The sequence below is a fragment of the Bubalus bubalis genome, chromosome 14 (assembly GCF_019923935.1).
Source record: "Bubalus bubalis isolate 160015118507 breed Murrah chromosome 14, NDDB_SH_1, whole genome shotgun sequence".
NCBI classification, from domain to species: Eukaryota; Metazoa; Chordata; class Mammalia; order Artiodactyla; family Bovidae; genus Bubalus; species Bubalus bubalis.
The window spans coordinates 73,635,316-73,656,209 of record NC_059170.1 but is presented as its reverse complement, the minus strand read 5'-3'; the positions used below and the strand labels follow the sequence as shown (position 1 = coordinate 73,656,209).

At 45.4% G+C, this 20,894-nt stretch overlaps 1 protein-coding gene across 10 annotated transcripts in view; it reads right to left on the bottom strand.

Annotated features, from left to right (window-relative positions):
* KIF16B (kinesin family member 16B) overlaps nucleotides 1–20,894 on the bottom strand; it is a 298,517-nt gene that overhangs the window by 49,316 nt on the left and 228,307 nt on the right. For 9 of the 10 annotated variants that reach the window (XM_044928273.2, XM_044928276.2, XM_044928277.2 and 6 more), the window contains one exon: nucleotides 6,566–6,655. In XM_044928273.2, the coding sequence (XP_044784208.2) occupies nucleotides 6,566–6,655 (90 nt within the window). Of the gene's footprint in view, nucleotides 1–295; nucleotides 730–6,565; nucleotides 6,656–20,894 lie in introns of those variants that run through there. The other variant, XM_044928280.2, reaches the window with a different exon arrangement.

Sequence of the window (20,894 nt, the reverse complement as noted above, 5' to 3'; positions counted from 1 at the left end):
AATGATGTCCTCTCAGCAAAACAAGATTGACTGTGATCCAGAATGACACGCTACTGTGTTAGAGATGACGCTTCTCCTCATTTCTGTTCAGATATTGCTGTTTGGTTAGAAATAGGAAACATGGAATGGGGAGGGAGGAGGGAGGAGGGTTCAGGATGGGGAACACATGTATACCTGTGGCGGATTCATTTTGATATTTGGCAAAACTAATACAATTATGTAAAGTTTAAAAATAAAATAAAATAAAAAAAAAAGATCAATAAAAAAAAAGAAATAGGAAACAGAGTTGAACTGCCTGGGCTTCTGCTCACAGGCTGTGTCACAAGAGGCAAGCTCTCACTTCCACCAGAGACCACGAACGTCAGAGGCAGAGCACAGCTAGGCAGGATGCACTCAGTGAATGGTGAGATGGCCATCGGAGCCGAGGCCACGGAAAGGCTCCTTGGCGCTGGTGCAGTCCCATGGGGTTTGTGATTAGCTCGGCTTCCCTTTCTCCGGGCGGTGCTGTTTTAGGATCTCACTATGTGATTTCAACCACTACTCACATTCTCTCTTCTCTTTCAAATTCACGCATACTGTCTGCAGTTTCTCTTTCATAAACTGTTTTTTGTCCTCATAAGGAAAAAACTGATGTCATGGAGCTCGACTCAGCATGGAAAAGCAACTTCTAGTCTTCGTTATTTACATCGGGAGTCCACCTTCAGGAAATGGGCTTCTGGGAAAGGACGCCTATTAACAGAATGGAAACTCCAGCTGGGCTTCGATATTCACACCCTCCTTTACAGCACCCAGTGTAATGGGTTTCCCATGGCACCACTGAGTCTCGGCCCTCCTCTCTACCACAATTGTCCCTTTTTACGGGTCTTTTAATTCTGGAAACATGTTGAGCTTGGTCCCTCCCCAAGGCCTTTGCACTTGCTGTTCTCTCACCTTCAAATGAGCTCACCTCCAGATCTTCATGCCTCTGTTTCTTTCCGGCACCAAGATCTCAGCTCAGTCTCACTCTTTGTATATCACCTTTCTCACCAAGCCATCTACAGCAGCCCACCAGCCAGCTCACACTATCACAGCACTCTGTTGTATTTCCCCACGGCACTTAACACTATTTACCATCCTCTTATTTCCTGGGTTTCATTTCTCTGTTTATTTCTCATTTTCTCTATTCATGAGAGGATGGGTGTGGCTGTGTCCATCACAACTGTGTGCGCAGTGCAGGGCTGCTCCACACAGACTTACGACCGGATCAAGGAGGAAACCGCCTCAATTTTTTTTTCATTTGAAAGCCACTTAAATTTTTCAGCATGTATGTAATACGCTCTTCTTCATCTGAAAATAATTTTGCACGTGGGATCATCTCTGTTCATTAATTTTGCCTGGTACCAGGTAACAGCTTCAGTTCACCAGGTAACTTATTTTTTACCTCAGGTGAGTTGTTTTCTACTATATCTTTAAAGATTGCTTGTGTCTGCTCTAAAATTTTCTTTAAAACGTTGATTCAGTCAGCTCAGTCACTCAGTCATGTCCTACTTTTTGTGACCCCATGAACTGCAGCACACCAGGCCTCCCTGTGCATCACCAACTCCCGGAGCCTAACCAAACTCATGTGCATTGAGTCGGTGATGCCAGCCAACCATCTCATCCTCTGTTGTCCCCTTCTCCTCCTGCCTTCAACCTTTCCCATCATCAGGGTCTTTTCAAATGAGTCAGCTCTTCACATCAGGTGGGCAAAGTATTGGGAGTTTCAGCTTCAGCATCAGTCCTTCTAATGAACACCCAGGACTGATCTCCTTTAGGATGGACTGGTTCGATCTCGCAGTCCAAGGCACTCTCAAGAGTCTTCTCCAACACCAGAGTTCAAAAGTATCAATTCATCAGTGCTCAGCTTTCTTTATAGTCCAACTTTCACCTCCATATGGGAAAACCATAGCCTTGACTAGATGGACCTTTCTTGGCAAAGTAATGTCTCTGCTTTCCAATATGCTATCTAGGTTGGTCATAACTTTCCTTCCAAGGACTAAGTGTCTTTTAATTTCATGGCTGCAGTCACCATCTGCAGTGATTTTGAAGCCCCAAAATTAAGTCTCTCACTGTTTCCCCATCTATTTCCCATGAAGTGATGGGACCAGATGCCATGATCTTCGTTTTCTGAATGTTGAGCTTTAAGCTAACTTTTTCACACTCCTCTTTCACTTTCATCAAGAGGCTCTTTCATTCTAAGAAGAATGAAAAGTGAAAAACACTTTCTGCCATAAGGGTGGGGTCATCTACATATCTGAGGTTCTTGATATTTCTCCCTACAATCTTGATTCCAGCTTGTGCTTCTTCCAGCCCAGTGTTTCTCATGAGGTACTCTGCATATAAGTTAAATAAGCAGGGTGACAGTATAGAGCCTTGACGTACTCTCAAGAGGCAGGTCAGGTGGTCTGGTATTCTCATCTCTTTCAGAATTTTCCACAGTTTATTGTGATCCACGCAAAGGCTTTGGCATAGTCAAGAAAGCAGAAATAGATGTTTTTCTGGAACTCTCTTGCTGTTTCGATGATCCAGTGGATGTTGGCAATTTGATCTCTGGTTCCTCTGCCCTTTCTAAAACCAGCTTGAACATCTGAAAGTTCACGGTTCACATACTGCTGAAGCCTGGCTTGGAGAATTTTGAGCATTACTTTACTAGCGTGTGAAATGACTGCAATTGTGCAGTAGTTTGAGCATTCTTTGGCATTGCCTTTCTTTGGGATTGGAATGAAAACGGACCTTTTCCAGTCCTGTGGCCACTGCTGAGTTTTCCAAATTTGCTGACATATTGAGTGCAGCACTTTCACAGCATCATCTTTCAGGATTTGAAATAGCTCCACTGGAATTCCATCACCTCCACTAGCTTTGTTCATAGTGATGCTTTCTAAGGCCCACTTGACTTCACATTCCAGGATGTCTGGCTCTAGGTCAGTGATCACAACATTGTGATTATCTGGGTCGTGAAGATCATTTTTGTACAGTTCTGTGTATTCTTGCCCCCTCTTCTTAATATCTTCTGCTTTTGTCAGGTCCCTATCATTTCTGTCCTTTATTGAGCCCATCTTTGCATGTAATGATCCCTTGGTATCTTTAATTTTCTTGAAAGGATCTTTAGTCTTTCCCATTCTGTTGTTTTCCTCTATTTCTTTGCATTGATTGCTGAGGAAGGCTTTCTTACCTCTCCTTGCTATTCTTTGGAACTCTGCATTCAAATGGGTATATCTTTCCTTTTCTCCTTTGTTTTCATTTCTCTTCTTTTCACAGATATTTGTAAGGCCTCCTCAGACAGCCATTTTGCCTTTTTGCATTTCTTTTCCACGGGGATGGTCTTGATTCCTGTCTCCTGTACAATGTCACGAACCTCTGTCCATAGTTCATAAGGCACTCTCTCAGATCTAGTCCCTTAAATCTATTTCTCACTTCCACTGTATAATCATAAGGGATTTGATTTAGGTCATACTTGAATGGTTTAGTGATTTTCCCCACTTTCTTCAATTTAAGTCTGAATTTGGCAATATGGAATTCATGATCTGAGGCATAGTCAGCTGCTGGTCTTGTTTTTGCTGACTGTATAGAGCTTCTTCATCTTTGGCTGCAAAGAATTTAATCAATCTGATTTCGGTGTTGACCATCAGGTGATGTACATGTGTAGAGTCTTCTCTTGTGTTGTTGGAAGTAGGTGTTTGCTATGACCGGTGTGTTCTCTTGGTAAAACTCTATTAGCCTTTGCCCTGCTTCATTCTGTACTCCAAGGCCAAATTTGCCTGTTACTCCAGGTGTTTCCTGACTTCCTACTTTTGCATTCCAGTCCCCTATAATGAAAAGGGCATCTTTTTTGGGTGTTAGTTCTAAAAGGTCTTGTAGGTCTTCATAGATCCATTCAACTTCAGCTTCTTCAGTGTTATTGGTTGGGGCATAGACTTGGATAACTGTGATAGTGAATGGTTTGTCTTGGAAACAAACAGAGATCATTCTGGCGTTTTTGAGACTGCATCCAAGTTCTGCATTTGGGACTCTTTTGTTGACTATGATGGCTACTCCATTTCTTCTAAGGGATTCCTGCCCACAGTAGCAGATAAAATAGTCACCTGAGTTAAATTCACCCATTCCAATCCATTTTAGTTCTGTTGACGTTCAGTCTTGCATCTCCTGTTTAACCACTTCCAGTTTGCCTTGATTCATGGACCTTACATTCCAGGTTCCTATGCAATATTACTCTTTACAGCATCAGACCTTGCTTCTATCACCCGTCACATCCACAACCGGCTTTTGACTTTGCTTTGGCACCATCCCTTCATTCTTTCCGGAGTTATTTCTCCACTGATCTCCAGTAGCATATTGGGCCCCTACCGACCTGGGGAGTTCCTCTTTCAGTATCCTATCATTTTGCCTTTTCATACTGTTCATGGGGTTCTCAAGGCAAGAATACTGAAGCGGTTTGCCATTCCCTTCTCCAGTGGACCGCATTGATTAGAGCTGTCTGTTATTTCTCTGCAAATTTGTTTAAGTATCGCTCACCTCAAATTTCAACTATAATGCCATTTTATTAGAGAGCAACCCTAAAACGTCCTTATACTACTTCTGCCCATTACAGTTTACTGATATTTTTCCTAGAATGCCTGTACCTCACTTCAAGTGGTAACTGCAACATAGCATGCATATTTTTAAAGTGTCAGTTATTATTATATTTTCCTGGTTTATCATCAAGCCTGCCTGATATAAATTTAAGATGCAGAAGAGAAGACATTCTGGTTCTTGTCTGCTACTAATGAGAATTTACAAAAATGTGCCCATGTAGAATGGCATTGAACTAATGGCACTGAAAGAACTGATGTGAAATAAATAATGGAATGAAGGCACACACACACACACTCTCTCTCTCCCACACACACTGCTGCTGCTGCTGCTAAGTCGCTTCAGTCGTGTCCGACTCTGTGCGACCCCATAGACAGCAGCCCACCAGGCTCCTCTGTCCCTGGGATTCTCCAGGCAAGAACACTGGAGTGGGTTGCCATTTCCTTCTCCAATGCATGAAAGTGAAAAGTGAAAGTGAAGTTGCTCAGTCGTGTCTGACTCTTCGCAACCCCATGGACTGCAGCCTACCAGGCTCCTCCGTCCATGGGATTTTCTAGGCAAAAGTACTGGAGTGGGGTGCCTTCCTGGTAAAGTTTGTATCCTTTTGTTTCAAGTAAATTGCTTCTCCACCTACTACTACTGTGGGAATTCAGTAAGCTAACACGAAAAGCTATACATTATTAAAGTATTGATAGAGTAACTTACCATCAGGTAGTTAATGAGCTGCAAAGCTCACTGCAAAAACCAGTTGTTCTGTACATTTAATATGTACACAATTACTTCTTATTGTCAAAATTAACTTGGGATAGGAAGAGTAAATTGCAGAAACAAACTTAATAACAACTTTGATGTAGTTACTTTCGGAACTGAAGCCTCTTGGGAACACTGAGCTAAAATTCATACCTGAAGCTTCTTCAATTTTTAACTGAATACTATTATGATAATGACTTAGCAACAGAATTTCAGAGATAACTCAATTTTTCCTGGACCCAAGATTCTTCTGTACATCAAGGAATCACTTTATTTACAAAAAGGAATTCTTCTTTATGTTGTGTATCAGAGAAAAGAGAGTAGAAGCCATGGAGGAAATAGTATGTAATTAACATGAAACAAATTAGGGACACATGTATGATTAAATTGTTTTTAGAATATCATAAGAAACTATAAAAACAGGGCTAAAAAGCCATACTTAGGGAAAGCAGGCTGAAAAGACAATGACTAATGATTGATTTATCGTCAGTTCAATCCAAACTTCCCAAAGAGCAATGCCTACATAAGGCTTCCTTTAATTGGAGCAAAAACAAACAAAAAGTAAGAATAATGTGTATCGCTTGGAAGATACACATTAATTTTAGAATACCTTCCTTTGCTGAAAAGTATTAAAAAACCAGTCTTTGTCCAAATTTTAAAAAGATGACTACTAATGTGTCCACACACTCTGGGTATCTCATCAGATGCATGAAATGCCTCCTTGCTTCTAGATAATCCCGTATTTACTATCCATCTCCCCTCCATGTGTGATGGCAAACTAACTTTTATGACTTTAGTCCTCACCATGTGGAAGTCTAAGCATTAATGCAGCCTTTTTTTACGGGAAAAAAGGGGCAAATCCATACTGAAAAATGTATTACTATTTCATTTTAATAGGTCTCACTCATGATTGAGAAGTTATAAATTGACCAAAATATTTATTTAAAATACATCATAAAATTAATGAAAAGGATAGAACTGACTTACTGTTCCTTACTATCACTCAAAATTCTGTGTTCAGAGAGATGTCTGAATTGTGTAAAACACAAACGGAACAGAGAACAAAAATCAAAAAGCTATCTTTGAAACACGAGTGACTGGAGTAAAACTTGGTGACACGCATGAGCTAATACCTAAAGAGGAAGGAGTGGGCACTGACAGGGCAGCCAGCGGCATCTACTTTTGAAAACAGATGCTCTTAATTGAAAATAACTATGTCATAACTCACCTCTGCATGCTTCAGTTTCAGTGTTTTATGCATTTCCCGGAAACGACTGTAACGTCTGAACACGGTCCACGTCTCATCCAGGACAGTGATCTATTCACGGGGAAAAGCGAAACAAACCAGCATTAATTAGAGGAAAAGGCGACTCAGTTTCTTTAAAATAATTAACAAATTAACAAAAAGTGATTAGCATGTAAATTTCTCCAGAAGTGAAAACATTAATCTAGTGACACAAATCAGCCTTATAAATAATAACTGTGCTCTGCGGACGCATGCATCTCTGCTTCCCAAATCTTGTTATGAGCAGCATGTGCCCCTGTAAAGTGAACGACAAAGAGTCTCCTCTTCAGGGCTTATCAGAAGTTCCCTCATTCTCCACATGGGGCGCAGAGAGGAAACCTCACAGCAGAACCTCTCTCTTAGAGTGCTGTGCCCACACAGAACGTTTACACTCTTATATAAAATGTGGTGTTGGTTCCAGATGCCACTGCCATGGACAAGAGAGAAGCAGCAGCAAAGAAAAGGAGAGGGATGAGAAGAAGGAAGGGGTGTGGGGCAAAGGAGGAGAAAGTGGAGGACAAAGAGAAAAATGAAAAAAGAAAACACTGTCTGCGTCTCAGTGATCATTAGCGTCAAAACCCACACTATAAGCTGCTTTGTTTTGGAGGAAGACTTCTCAGTCCAGCCTCTAACCAGCAGTGGAACTTACTGTTCCTGCTGGATGATGTGTCCTGTGGACACTCTGGCATCCATCAATCATACACCAAGGTCACGGGGACCTGAAAAAGCTGGGAGACACCACCAACCTCTATGGTCACACTTGAGTCATCCATCAATCCCCATCTCATTCGCACCACTGCTCCAGACCCATGTCCCCAGCTGGGAGACGACTTTTCTTTAGATGTCGCACACCAACTTCAAGGTCAGCTTGTCTGAAACAAACCCATCCATTCTCCCTGGTCTGAACTCTGCTTCATCTCAGTGCCTGTCACTACCAGCCACCGAGCCACGCCAGATGGATGCTGGTCCAGCTGCCCCACACACCACAGTCAGACAAGCCCCGGTTCCCGCGCCTTCCTTGGGGTTCTACCTTCTCACCCTTTGCCACCACCGCCGGCTCACTCTGCACCACCAGGTCCCACGTGGCCTTGGCCAAGCCTCCCACAGTGTCCCCACCCAGCTGCCCCTCCAATCCCTTCCCTGTACCACTGACAGGGGAGCTTTCTAACACTTGAACCTGATCATTCTACCTCCACCCGTAAGTCCCCTAGAAGCCTCGGGCTGCTCCTGGAAAAAGACCCACGTTTTAGACCTGTGCCCCTCCGACAGCCTCTGCCCGCAGGTGTGTTAACTGCACACTCTTTGCCATGCTGGCCTCTGCAGGGGCCACACTCCTGAACCAGAAACCTCACCCCACGCCTGAGAGGAACACCCTTCTCAGGCTGGCGATTCAGCCCGATTTGCCCACATGTAAACTCCAAGGGTGAGCAGGGACGTCAGGGATCAGCAAACCACCGGGATTGGCAGGGGGAGGACACCCATGCAGAGCCCTTGGGAGGAGGGGCGAGCCTTGAGTTCGCTCATTTCCCCCAAGTGGTGAATGAGATGATCTGGGGTTGTACAAGGATGTACGTTTCAGAATGTTCATCATCTGGCTCTAGATTCATCATTTATAACAAAGCTTCAATTGTGGCAGCTTTCTTCCTGTTTCCTTTTAAAAGATATTTAAATAAAGGAAAGAAAAAAGATAAGTATGTTAACAAAAAAGCATTTAGCAAAAATGGTACCAGTGTCACCTAAAGTTGGGAAATTCTGCCCCTGGGAGCTCAGCTGGGGGCCTTCTCCCCGGCTCTCTCCTTCTCAACAAGCCCCACTGAGCATAATCAGCAAGTGGGGAGAGGGCTTCCTTAGAGCAGGAGCAAAGCCATTTGCCACCCTGGCTGCACACAGACCAGGTGGGCGTGATACTGCCTGCTTGCCAAGAAAGCCCAGGAATTAATGGAACCACACCTGCGACCTGGGAGCCATAAGGTGCAGGATGCTCACAGGGAGACCATTCTGTCCTGGAACTCTGGAATCGACAGAAAGTCGCAGAGGAAGCCTGGGTGCCCCTCCTCCCTCAGATGCTAATGCTCCCTGGATCTCTGAGTGCTTCCACTGTTCCTCTTCAACTCACAGTCAATCATCTGCAAAGTCCCCCCACCCCCAGCCTCTTTCGGGAACATCCCCTTCACCTTCCCTCTAACTGGTCACCAGGGGACCCCTCCCGCTGCAGCCCTCTCAAGTAGGGACTGTGTTCTCCCCACACTCTGCATCCCATCGTCCTGGGAGGTCGGTGGATACTCTTGTGCTTCCATCCAACTTTTACACTCCTGCTCCTCTGCCCTCTCTGAACGCCCCCACGTGAAGACCACGCCTTCAGATCTTACCGTTAACCCATCCTTCTCACAGGCAATTCACCTCACTTGCGTCCCTGGCTCCTTGAACATCTTGGGTTTTGCTCACAGCCATCTGCTCCCAGGCTACAGAACTCCTGCCATGAAGCTTGGTAATTAAATCAATGATAGATGATCCCTCCAATGCCCTGACCTCCTGTTCTTTGACTTCTGTCCTGGTTCCTTCCTCACCCAACGGGAATACCATGGGCAATCATTACAACCGTCCCCTTACATTCAACCCCAAATCTCTTCGTCCTGCTCTTGAAATTCCCTCGACTAAGCTAAACCACAGCCTTGGTTAAATCCGACTGTCTGCTTACTCCTGGCCTGCAGCTGCCTAGCAGGACGGGGCTGCGGGAACACACACCACCAAACGGCCGCCCGGTCCTACTTCAGTCACAGTCACCTCCTGAAGTCAGCCAGGATGTCTCCCACCAGTTAGTCACACCACATTTCCCAACTCCATCCACTCTCCACTCTCTCGGATGAGAGTTTTCTCAACAGTTTACTCCATCTTTCTCCTCGAGCCTTCATCACCTCCACTGCCCCCTGCCCTTCATGCCTTTCTCAACACAGCAGCCAAAGCTATCTTGTTAAAAAAACTGCCCGATGGAGCCATTTCTTTGCTCAAATGGGACATCCTCTCAAGGAGTCCCATCTCACTCGGGGCACAAGTTCAAGTTCTTCTGCTGACCTCAAGGACCTCTACAATCTGTCTCCTCCTTGGCCTTGTGACTGCACTCTCCCTTTCTCACTCTACCTTCCTTGCTTTTCTGGAATCCATCAAACATGTTACATGGTAAATGTGGCCTCAGGAAGCACATGTGTGATTTTTCCTTTTTCTGGAATGCTCTTTCCATATGACTAGCTCTAGTACATCCTTCAAGTCTTTGCTTAAAAGCTCACTTTCTCAGTGATGCCTCCTCTGGATATACCACTGCACCCCACCACCCCTTATTCCCCATCTCCACAATACTTACTCCTCATATTTTTCTACTAAGCACATCTTCCTACCTAACATGGTAGTCATACCTTCCAGATACTGTGGGTTGGGTTCCACAGTAAAGTCTATATTGCAATAAAGTCAGTCACATGACTAAACAGACATGCCTTCAAACAAGACATATGGATGGCCAACAAACACATGAAAAGATGCTCAACATCACTAATTTTTAGAGAAATGCAAATCAAAACCACCATGAAGTTATCACCTCACACTGGTCAGAATGGCCATCACCAAAAATCTACAAACAGTAAATGCTGGAGAGGGTATGAGGAAAAGGAAACCGTCTTGCACTATTTGTGGGAAGGTAAATTACTGCTGCCACTATGGAGAACAGTATGGAGTTACCTTTAAAGACTAAAAATAGAACTCCCGTATGATCCAGCAGTCCCACACCTGGGCACATACCCTGAGAAAACTTTAATTCAAAAATACACCAATGTTCACTGCCACACTATTTACAACAGCCAGGACATGGAGGCAACCTAAATACCCATGAACAGATGGATGGATAAAGAAGACACGGTACAACTGCACAATGGAATATTACTCAGCCATAAAAAGGAATGAAGTTGGGTCATTTATACAGACATGGATGGACCTAGAGTCTGTTATACAGAGTGAATTAAGCCAGAAAGAGAAACCAAATAACATATATTAATGCATATATATGGAATGTAGAAAAATGGTACAGATGAACTTATTTGCAGGGCAGGAATTAGAGAGCAGACTTGTGGACATGGGGGTGGGGAGGGGAAGGTGGGACAAAGTGAGAGAGTAGCACTCACATGTATACGCTACCATGCATAAAATAGATAGCCAGTGGGAAGCTGCTGTCTACACAGCACGAGGAGCTCAGCTCGGTGCTCTGTGGTGACCTAGAGGGCTGGGAATGGGGGTGGGCGGGAGGCAGGTCCAAGAGGAAGGGGATAAATATATATGCATGTAACTGATTCGCTTCGTTGTACAGGAGAAACTAACACAACATTGTAAAGCAATTATATTCCAGTTTAAAAAAAAGGGAGTCACACAAGTTTTTAGTTTCTCAATACATATAAAAGTTACATTTATATTACACTGCAGTCTATTAAATGCGTAATATATTACGTCCAAGAAAACAATGTACATACCTTAATTATAAATAATTTACTGCTGAAAAATGCTAACCTTCATCAGATGACTTAAAAGTTGCCACAAACCTTCCATGTAACAGAACAAAACAAAAAACCCTCAGTATCTAGGAAGGGCAATAAAACGAGATGTGCTTGTATACATTTACTTGGACGTCTCGCTTCTGGCTCTCTTCCTTGCTGGAGTAAGCCCCAGGAGAGCTGGGATTTCTAGCTGCTCTTCACTGCACCTGAGAAACCTACCTGATGCAGTGTGAGCACCTTGAGGAAGAGCTGGAGGGCAGAGCCTCAGGATGGGCTGATCTCAAACGTCCTCAGGCTCAGCAGCAATGAGTCAGCAGGGCCTGTGTGCTTAAGAGATGGCCTTAAGCACAATCGGGATCTGGATGTGGATGTGGATAACTGGACACCAGCTTGTGTGACTCTGGCCTGCAGCCTCTTCCTCCTCGTTGACTTCACAGCTCATTAAGTCAGACTGTATTTTGAAACCTCTAACTAATGAAACAGATACTTCAAATCTACCTCCTAATTTGGGTTTCATTCCTCCTTTCCACAGTGGCCCTAGAACAAGGCCTTTATAAGGGACAGCAGTTTCTCTAACAACTTGCATGTACCAGATCCTCAGGACAGGCACGGATGAGTGATTCCCCGGGCAGCAGAATCAGGGTGTTTGGTACAAGATGACAAGACAGCAAGAGAACATAAAATCCCTGGGAGAGCCCCCCAACCCAAAGCACCCAATGCACGTCCTCCTGCTTCTCGGTATCAGCCCCCAGGGCTCACAACGGGAGACGGGCGCTGCCATGGCGGGCTGTGGAGCTGGGGGGAGACTGAGGAAGACACTCGCTCACACCCTGATCAGATCACGTGTCACAGGACATTAATTGCAGCATTAATCTTTGCCTAATCAATTTATGTAACCAACAGTAATTCCATCGACATCTGTCTCTGTCCTACAAGATGTAAGCCCTCTAAGAGAACAGGCCTTTGGTGGTAGCTGGGGTGGTGGCAGAGGGGCTCTCACTGAACAATAAATTTATTGAGCTACTACTGTGTGTTGGCACCAGCTCAGATGCTGGTGGTTTTCTGAGTGATGTCCTTACGGTTATTCTGCTTTTCGAAGAAGGTAAGGCTCCACTATCTTGGCTCCATTAACTCTCTTCTGGTGGGTTCTCTGAGGTTTCTCTGAATCAAAGACTATTTTCATTAGTCACACAATAGTATCTTTTCTGTTTGTTTTCTCTGTACTAAGCCTAGGGTGCATTCTCTATGTATTTGTAACCCAAGTTTATACTGAGGCATACAGAGATTTCTAAATTCTTTACCCTTGAGGTTTTCACCTGAATCCAAGTTAACACAGGGATTACAAAGGTTCAAGCTTCCTGCTTTGTACATAAGACACTTAAATCTCCCCCTTATCTATCACAACATGTAAACAAGATGTGGACAGTGGCAGTGAGTGAAGACCACTGTGAGTACCACAGAAATGGTGGTCACCTCCCTGTAGGAAAACGGCCAAATCCCTTTCCTGTGGTGGGGACGCCTTCACGCCTAGGGCTGGGGAAACAGTGCCTGTGGAATTCAGGGAAACCCAACAGAAGGGAGAAACAGCCATTAAAGCCCTATTTTGCCCCAAATTAAAACTAGGCCTGGGGTGAGGCGCTGATGCAGAGAGGAGGGACAGACGAGCAGCATAGGAAACATATCAGGTCAAAACACGCAACTATTCTCTTCCACGCCGAGAACGCTGGGCATCAATGCTGCATGTCTTTGAGGAGCCAACTCATTACTTCTCTCTCACTGAACAGGTCTGCAGATACAAATCCATCTTTTCTGGGCCATAAAATGATCAAGCGCAACTTAAACACCATAAATGTGTCCACAAGATGAACTGTGCTCACTTATGAACAATTCTCAATTGAGTGCTTTCCACAAATTTATGTTATATACATATTTTGCTGGTTTAGGGATTGTCAGTTTCAGGACCTGTCACCAGTATTTATTTGCTTGTGTATATCTATCTGTGTAAGAGGAGAAACAACAGTTTTTCATTCAAAGAAAAATACTCTAACTGGCCCCAAGTAAATAAGCAGTTACTCACAGAGGTCTCCTCAGCAATATTTGTCTTTAAATAACTTTTGGAGGAGCTGCATCAAGTATATACAAATGAAATTCCCTGTATTCAGTACCAGTTCACAGGAAATGGTCTAATATCACCCTACTATATACTAAAACAAGTTTTATTAGATTTCTGAAAAATAGAGTCTTACGCAGTAACGTAACTATGAACGTGCTTGACGAAACACGAACATATTACAAAAATTTGAATCTGTGTAACAGCAAGCATTAATACATTAATTAAATTCTCCTCAAACACCAAACAGAACTGCCCAGGAGGTGGGAGGAGAAGCCAGATCCTGTTAATCACAGTCGGCCACATGGGGCTCCTCACCCTGGTCCACCACTAGGACGCCTTAGGCTTTCCGAGAACACACGGCCCAGTGTGCTGGGATTTTCAATGGGGATGCTCAACCCGCGTGTGCTGCATCCGATATCTGCCTCTGCTGTGATGCCCCAGCCTCCCACGGTCTCCCAGCCCTTCTCCTCCTCTGATCACTCACCAAGAGCCCAGGCCGAACTCCAGGTCCCTCTTCCTGCCCCGAACTCTCTGGCTCCCTAGACCTTCTGTGGAGCCCCATCAGAGATCCCCTTCCCTCCTGTGTGCTGCCCAGCACTGCTGCAGGCAGTCCCACAGCCCCTCCACAGAAAGGCAGGCAACACTGACACCACACTCTGCACTCCAGTCCTCTCAGGCTTCCCCTGGGGCTCAGCTGGTAGATAATTCGCTTGCAATGTGGAGGACCTGGGTTCAACCCCTCGGTTGGGAAGATCCCGTGGAGAAGGGAAAGGCTACCCATTTCAGTATTCTGTCCTAGAGAATTCCATGGAGTATAGTCCACGGAGTCCCAAAGAGTCGGACACAACTGAGCGACTTTCACACCTTAACTCTGCACTCACTTCTACTAAATCCTTCTAGATTACACTTTCTGTGAAGAAAATTTCTAAATGTTCTACATTTTCAATTTTCACAGACAATGATATTTTACTGAGATGACTAGGGTCACCCAAGCCCAGCTTCTGAGCAGTCGCTTCTCCCATCTAAGAAAGATGCTGTTGCTACCGTCTTTCCCCCTCCCTCCAGCTTCCCTTCATCAGCCTCCTAGGCTTCCGCCTGAAAGCAGGTACCCCCCAGCGCCGACCTCAAGCAGTACTACTTCCTGTTACCAAAGCGTCATCTGAGCTCCTCTGGGCTTGTCCCAGCGCCCTGCTCCCCATCTCACTCCCACGTGGGAACAAAAAACCTAAGTCTTTCCGGGTGCCCTTCACGATCCCCCCTGCTCTGTACTCTTCTTTCTCCCACTTCACTGACCTTAGAGGATGTGAACTGATTATTCAGCTCTTCTGTTCCTCAATGTCTTGATACTTCTAGTATGTTCTTAAAAAAAAAAATGTGTCACAGGTACCAAACAAATACTTCTTAAACAATAAGTGGAGAAATAATAAAGACAGTGGAGCCCAAAGTCTCTTCATTATACACTTTTCTGTGATTTCCCCATTCCCTTTTTCTATCTTGAACTGTGGGCAGTAGAATGATCTGCAGCTCAGGCCTTCTCTGATTTACCTATAAATGTCTAAAGCTTTTGGACAACAGGTGCTAGAGGAGATAAGAAAGTAAAGAATCATTAAAAAAAAAAAATGTCATTCACCAGATTCCTTTGGAGAGAGGAGCCTTGGTTTAGTGATAAACGATTTGGGAGTAAGAATGAGCACAGGTAGGTGAGAAAGAACTAAAACAAAACACATCAAGAAACAAGAGGTGGTCTCTGAACTGCCTTTAAAGGGTGGGTTCTATTAACTGAGGAGACTTTTGTTTCTGAACATCATGTCCCCAGCTATGCAGGCAGGCGTAGGGATACAGGCCAAGGAAGGGGGTTGGAGCTGACACCCCCACCCTTAGCAGGGGGGTGGGCAGCTGGAGCTCCCAGGGGCCATCTAGGAAAGTGGGGACACTGGTACTTTGCAGAGAACCTAACTGTCTAAAGGGGTATTTTCTGTTATTTGCTCTGAGATGTACAACGTTCTTCCTCCTCTGGCTCGCTGGGGAAACTGCGGCAAAGCTGATGTACTTTTCTTTCTAGGGACCCCAAGGAGTGCTGAGCCCTCAGCCCAGTGGACACGAAAAAAAGACACTGTGTCGGCGACTGTCCAGGGTACTGGAGGCGGAGGGATGGGTGCCACCTGAACCATGTCCTCTGACCACATCGTGAGTTCCTGAGCTGAGCTCGCATCCCCTCCACTGCAGTGTCTCTGTGAACTTGAACTAGAGTGCCCCACTAACTATAGAAATCCCATCTCCTCTGCACCTGTGGGAACATGACGGGCCCTGGCAGGAGGAGATGGTCTTAGAGGCAGCGCAGTGTGTGGGAAGAGGGAGGTCTAAGGTCCAACCCTAGATTTACCCCCAGCTGCTGATAACGTGCAAGGGAGGCTACTGGGCTTAGAGAAGGAAGACCCCAGAAAGCCATTCAGATACAACGTCACCCTGCTCTGTTATGCGGGAAGCGCCCCAAACATCCCGTGTAGATGCACCACCAGCAAGTAGAGAAGGTGCCTCGCAGCCTCTGGCTCCTGGACCTGGTCTGAACCCAGTGCGCCAGGCAGACGGGAGCCTGGCAGCCCACTGCTGGTTGCAGAGCGCTCTGCATGGCAGGATGTGATGCAAAACCAAACAAGGCTTTGGAGCTGGCCCAAACCCCAGCCTTCTGCCATAACCAGAAGGAATGCACCTTCAAAATAAGGATAATACCACTTATCTCAATATACTTAACTTTATACGGAGAAGGAAATAGCAATCCACTCCAGTATTCTTTCTTGCCTGGAGAATCCCAGGGACAGGGGAGCCTGGTGTGCTGCCGTCTATGGGGTCGCACAGAGTTGGACACGACTGAAGCGACTTAGCAGCAGCAGCATATGGTAATTTGAAAGTAAATTTGAAAGAATGTCGAAAGATTGGAATATTCTGATAAGATGGATGCTTTTCAAATCCAAAATCATTACTAAGGAGTACTTCTCCCTTCCCTAACACCTCTGAAACAGGTGAGGAATAGGCAGGACTATTCTACCTTAAAATTGTGGTAAATTGGGAGAATGACAGCCTAAGCAATTTTCCTTCAAATTACTCAGATATTCAGAGGCAAAACACCAAATGCAAATTATTCAGCAGTCATCACTGGAGAATGGAAAATGAAAGGCTCTGGACTAAGACCTGGATCCTGACTGCAGCCCAGTCACTAATTAGCTGTGTGACTCTGCTGAAATTATGCAACTCCTCCAGCCTTAGTTTTTCCATCTGTAAAATGGACTCCTCAGTTCAGTTCAGTTCAGTCGCTCAGTTGTACCCGACTCTTTGCGACCCCATGAATTGCAGCACACCAGGCCTCCCTGTCCATCACCAACTCCTGGAGTTCACCCAAACTCACGTCCATCGAGTCAGTGATGCCATCCAGCCATCTCATCCTCTGTCGTCCCCTTCTCCTCCTGCCCCCAATCCCTCCCAGCATCAGGGTCTTTTCCAATGAGTCAACTCTTCGCATCAGGTGGCCAAAGTATTGGAGTTTCAGCTTCAGCATCAGTCCTTCCAATGAACACCCAGGACTGATCTCCTTTAGGATGGACTAGCTGGATCTCCTTGCAGTCCAAGGGACTCTCAAGAGTCTTCTCCAACACCACAGTTCAAAAGCATCAATTCTTCGGCACTCAGCCTTCTTCACAGTCCAACTCTTGCATCCACACGACCACAGGAAAAACCATAGGCTGGACCAGACGGACCTTTGTTGGCAAAGTAATGTCTCTGCTTTTGAATATGCTGTCTAGGTTGGTCATAACTTTCCTTCCAAGGAGTAAGCGTCTTTTAATTTCACGGCTGCAATCACCGTCTGCAGTGATTTTGGAGCCCAAAAAATCCTAACCTATAGCTAACACCTAACCTATTGCTGAACTAAACGAAGTGAAGCAACTAGCAGAGCGCTGGGTGCTCAGTACATAGTACTGCTGTGCCCAGGATCACCTTACTGAAAAAAACCCTTTTATTACACACACCGAAAGGCTAGGGCACCTGTGGACAGCAACTACAAAGAGGGAGTTCAAACCATTTTGTGATTTCTTTTAAAACAAATTTTATTCTAGGAAGAGATGTAAAACTCCCCAAATTCTGAAATGAAGAAATATTAATAGATTCTTATAGCGCAAAAACAAAGTTGAAATGGAAATTCAAGGTAGGATCACAAGGTGCTAACTGCTTTTCCTCTGGGCTTATGAATCAATCTCATCTCTTCATCATTTCTCATGCATTCAGTATTGCCTTGGTGAAGATAAACAACTGCCCAAGTAAAAGCAACGTGAAAGATGAGTTGTTTTGTATTAAAATAAAGGACAGGAAAGATGTTTATTCTTTTTTTTTTAGTGAAAGACAGCATTCTCAAAGAGATGGGAGGCATGCTTAAAAAAAAATTGAGGATAATATATGATTCTTTTAAGTCCTAATTTTATTTCTTCCACTTAATATTTATGTTTGAAAATAGTCCACACACTAACTATTTGAATCTAGATGAACCGTAGCTCGTGCGACTGCTCATCCATCTCACCTCTGTGAATACACAGGCAGGGAGATCATCTATCAGTTACTAATAAGCAGAGATGCAGATGCCAACACACAAATCCTTCTCAACATTTATATTCTACCAAGTTGGGGATGCTTCTAGAAGATGTATGTGTGCATAGTTTATCTAACAGGCCGGAATGGCTCTTATTTCTGTTCTGCCAAATAAAGAGACATTTCCCTGACTCTAAATGTGATTTCTTCAGCTCCCAAACTGCACATTTTCTGGGCATTTCTCCTGGCAGGTCCATCCACTATCAAATTCTCCAAGTCTGGCAAAACTTTAACAGCCCCAGTTCACAGAGTGCACGTGACCTGGCGTAGACTTCATGATAAAAGTTAAAGTGCACACAGAAATAATGGCGACACTTGAAAACAAATGAGGCTGTGGAAATGGTCCCCCTGTGAGGGCAGCACCAAGATGTGGCCTCAGCTTCCAAAATGCGCAGGAAGCAATGACACTGAGGAGGTCCCTGAAGACGCGTAAGCACAGGAACCTGAACGGCTGGCTTTGATCCCACGGGCATTCGGTACCTCGATCTACTTAGTTATGGGCTTCCCAACTGGTGCTAGTGGTAAAGAACCCACCTGCCAAAGCAGGAGACGTGACTTGGGTTTGATCCCTGGGCGGGGAAGATCCCCTGGCGAAGGGAATGACAACCCACTCCAGTATACTTGCCTGGAAAATCCCATGGACAGAGAAGCCTGGCAGGCTACAGTCCATGGGGTCACAAAGGGCCGGACATGACTGAAGTGACGTAGCACTCTACGTAGTAGCTGTGTGGCCTCGGGCAAGTCACTTAAGAGTTTCCTAGCTCATCAGATGTAAATAGCACCCCCTTTCTGGTACATTTTCCACAGCTGGGGAAGTGTCTTCCAAGTGCCTAGGACAAAGCAGGTGCCTGATACGTGTTAGTGTCCAAACCTGAAGCAAGGCTGCAGACTCAGTCACCTGCAGGGATCCGACAGGAAGGAAACTCCAAGAGGTCTGTGAGTATAGAAACAGGGAACACAGTGGGGGCCCACAGACCACCTGGCACCTTCAGTTCCAGGGGATGGACGGAGCCCGACAGGGGCTGGGCACAGCCAGGAGATGAGACGAGGCTTTGAGATGCAGGCAAATCGCACAGAATGTGACACAACAGCTGAGTAAGCAAGCAGCTGTGAGAAATGGCAGAACTCGTAAGACGTGCTAAATACAGGCCCATCACCTATAAGACAGGCCGAAGATGGAAGAAATAAACGTGATGGAACGGTAAGAATGGCCGAGATAGAAAGTGCTGAGCGGTGATCACAACCACTTGGGCCAGCTCGTGTGGGCCATGTGACAGTCATCTGCAGGGCGACCCATTCCCAGCCTGGCCCTGGGGAAGGGCAGGAGCCTCAGGGCTGCACAGGCTGGTGAGGGTGCGTGCAGCGGACACCTGCGGGGGAAGACCAGCGCTGAACACCGGAACGAACGAGAAGAGAGTGGGGGTGCGCTGTGACAGCTGCTGTGGCCAGCAGGAGGGCAGGCAAGGCGCTGAGGGCGGCGGGGTGTGGGGCCCCGCAGTGGACGACGCGCTCTCCAAGGCAAACAGGAACACAGTCTCCTGTAAAGGTTATTTCCAATTTTACAGGAATAAAAACCCTCAGGAAACAAGGTGTTGTTTTGTTTTTTTTTTTAAATAAGTGTTAGGTCATTTCTTTATATTATCATGTTAACATTTAAGGTAGGGAATTTAAAACTACGCTGGAAACCTCGGCTTGTTTCTGTAACATAAGAGTATGACCACCTCTGTTAGCCATAAGCACGGATTCTGTGTCGTGCGGAAATGCAACTGAAAAATTAAATTCTACCCAGTCTGGTCCTAGCTAACTGAGGATACGGAGTATAATACAGGGTAACTGATTTCACGTGTCAATCACTGAAAAGCAGTGGAAGCAGGAGTTTTAAGTTGACCTGCTCTGGTCCAGGTAGTGGAGGAACTTGTGACGGCGGCAGCTTCGTGCCATCATGGACTGTACAGGTATTCAGATCAGATCAGTCGCTCAGTCGTGTCCGACTCTTTGCGACCCCATGAATCGCAGCACGGCAGGCCTCCCTGTCCATCACCAACTCCTGGACTTCACTCAGACTCACATCCATCGAGTCAGTGATGCAAGCCAGCCATCTCATCCTCTGTCGTCCCCTTCTCCTCCTGCCCCCAATCCCTCCCAGCATCAGTCTTTTCCAATGAGTCAACTCTTCGCATGAGGTGGCCAAAGTACTGGAGTTTCAGCTTTAGCATCATTCCTTCCAAAGAAATCCCAGGGCTGATCTCCTTCAGAATGGACTGGTTGGATCTCCTTGCAGTCCAAGGGACTCTCAAGAGTCTTCTCCAACACCACAGTTCAAAAGCATCAACTCTTCGGCGCTCAGCCTTCCTCACAGTCCAACTCTCATATCCATACATGACCACAGGAAAAACCATAGCCTTGACTAGATGGACCTTTGTTGGCAAAGTAATGTCTCTGCTTTTGAATATGCTATCTAGGTTAGTCATAACTTTCCTTCCAAGGAGTAAGCATCTTTTAATTTCATGGCTGCAGTCACCATCTGCAGTGATTTTGGAGCCCCCCAAAATAAAGTCTGACACTGTTTCCACTGTTTCCCCATCTATTTCCCATGAAGTGATGGGACCGGATGCCATGATCTTCGTTTTCTGAATGTTGAGCTTTAAGCCAACTTTTTTACTCTCCACTTTCACTCTCATCAAAAGGCTTTTGAGTTCCTCTTCACTTTCTGCCATAAGGGTGGTGTCATCTGCATATCTGAGGTTATTGATATTTCTCCCAGCAATCTTGATTCCAGCTTGTGCTTCTTCCAGTCCAGCCGTTTCTCATGATGTACTCTGCATATAAGTTAAATGAACATGGTGACAATATACAGCCTTGACAAACTCCTTTTCCTATTTGGAACCAGTCTGTTGTTCCATGTCCAGTTCTAACTGTTGCTTCCTGACCTGCATACAAATTTCTCAAGAGGCAGATCAGGTAGTCTGGTATTCCCATCTCTTTCAGA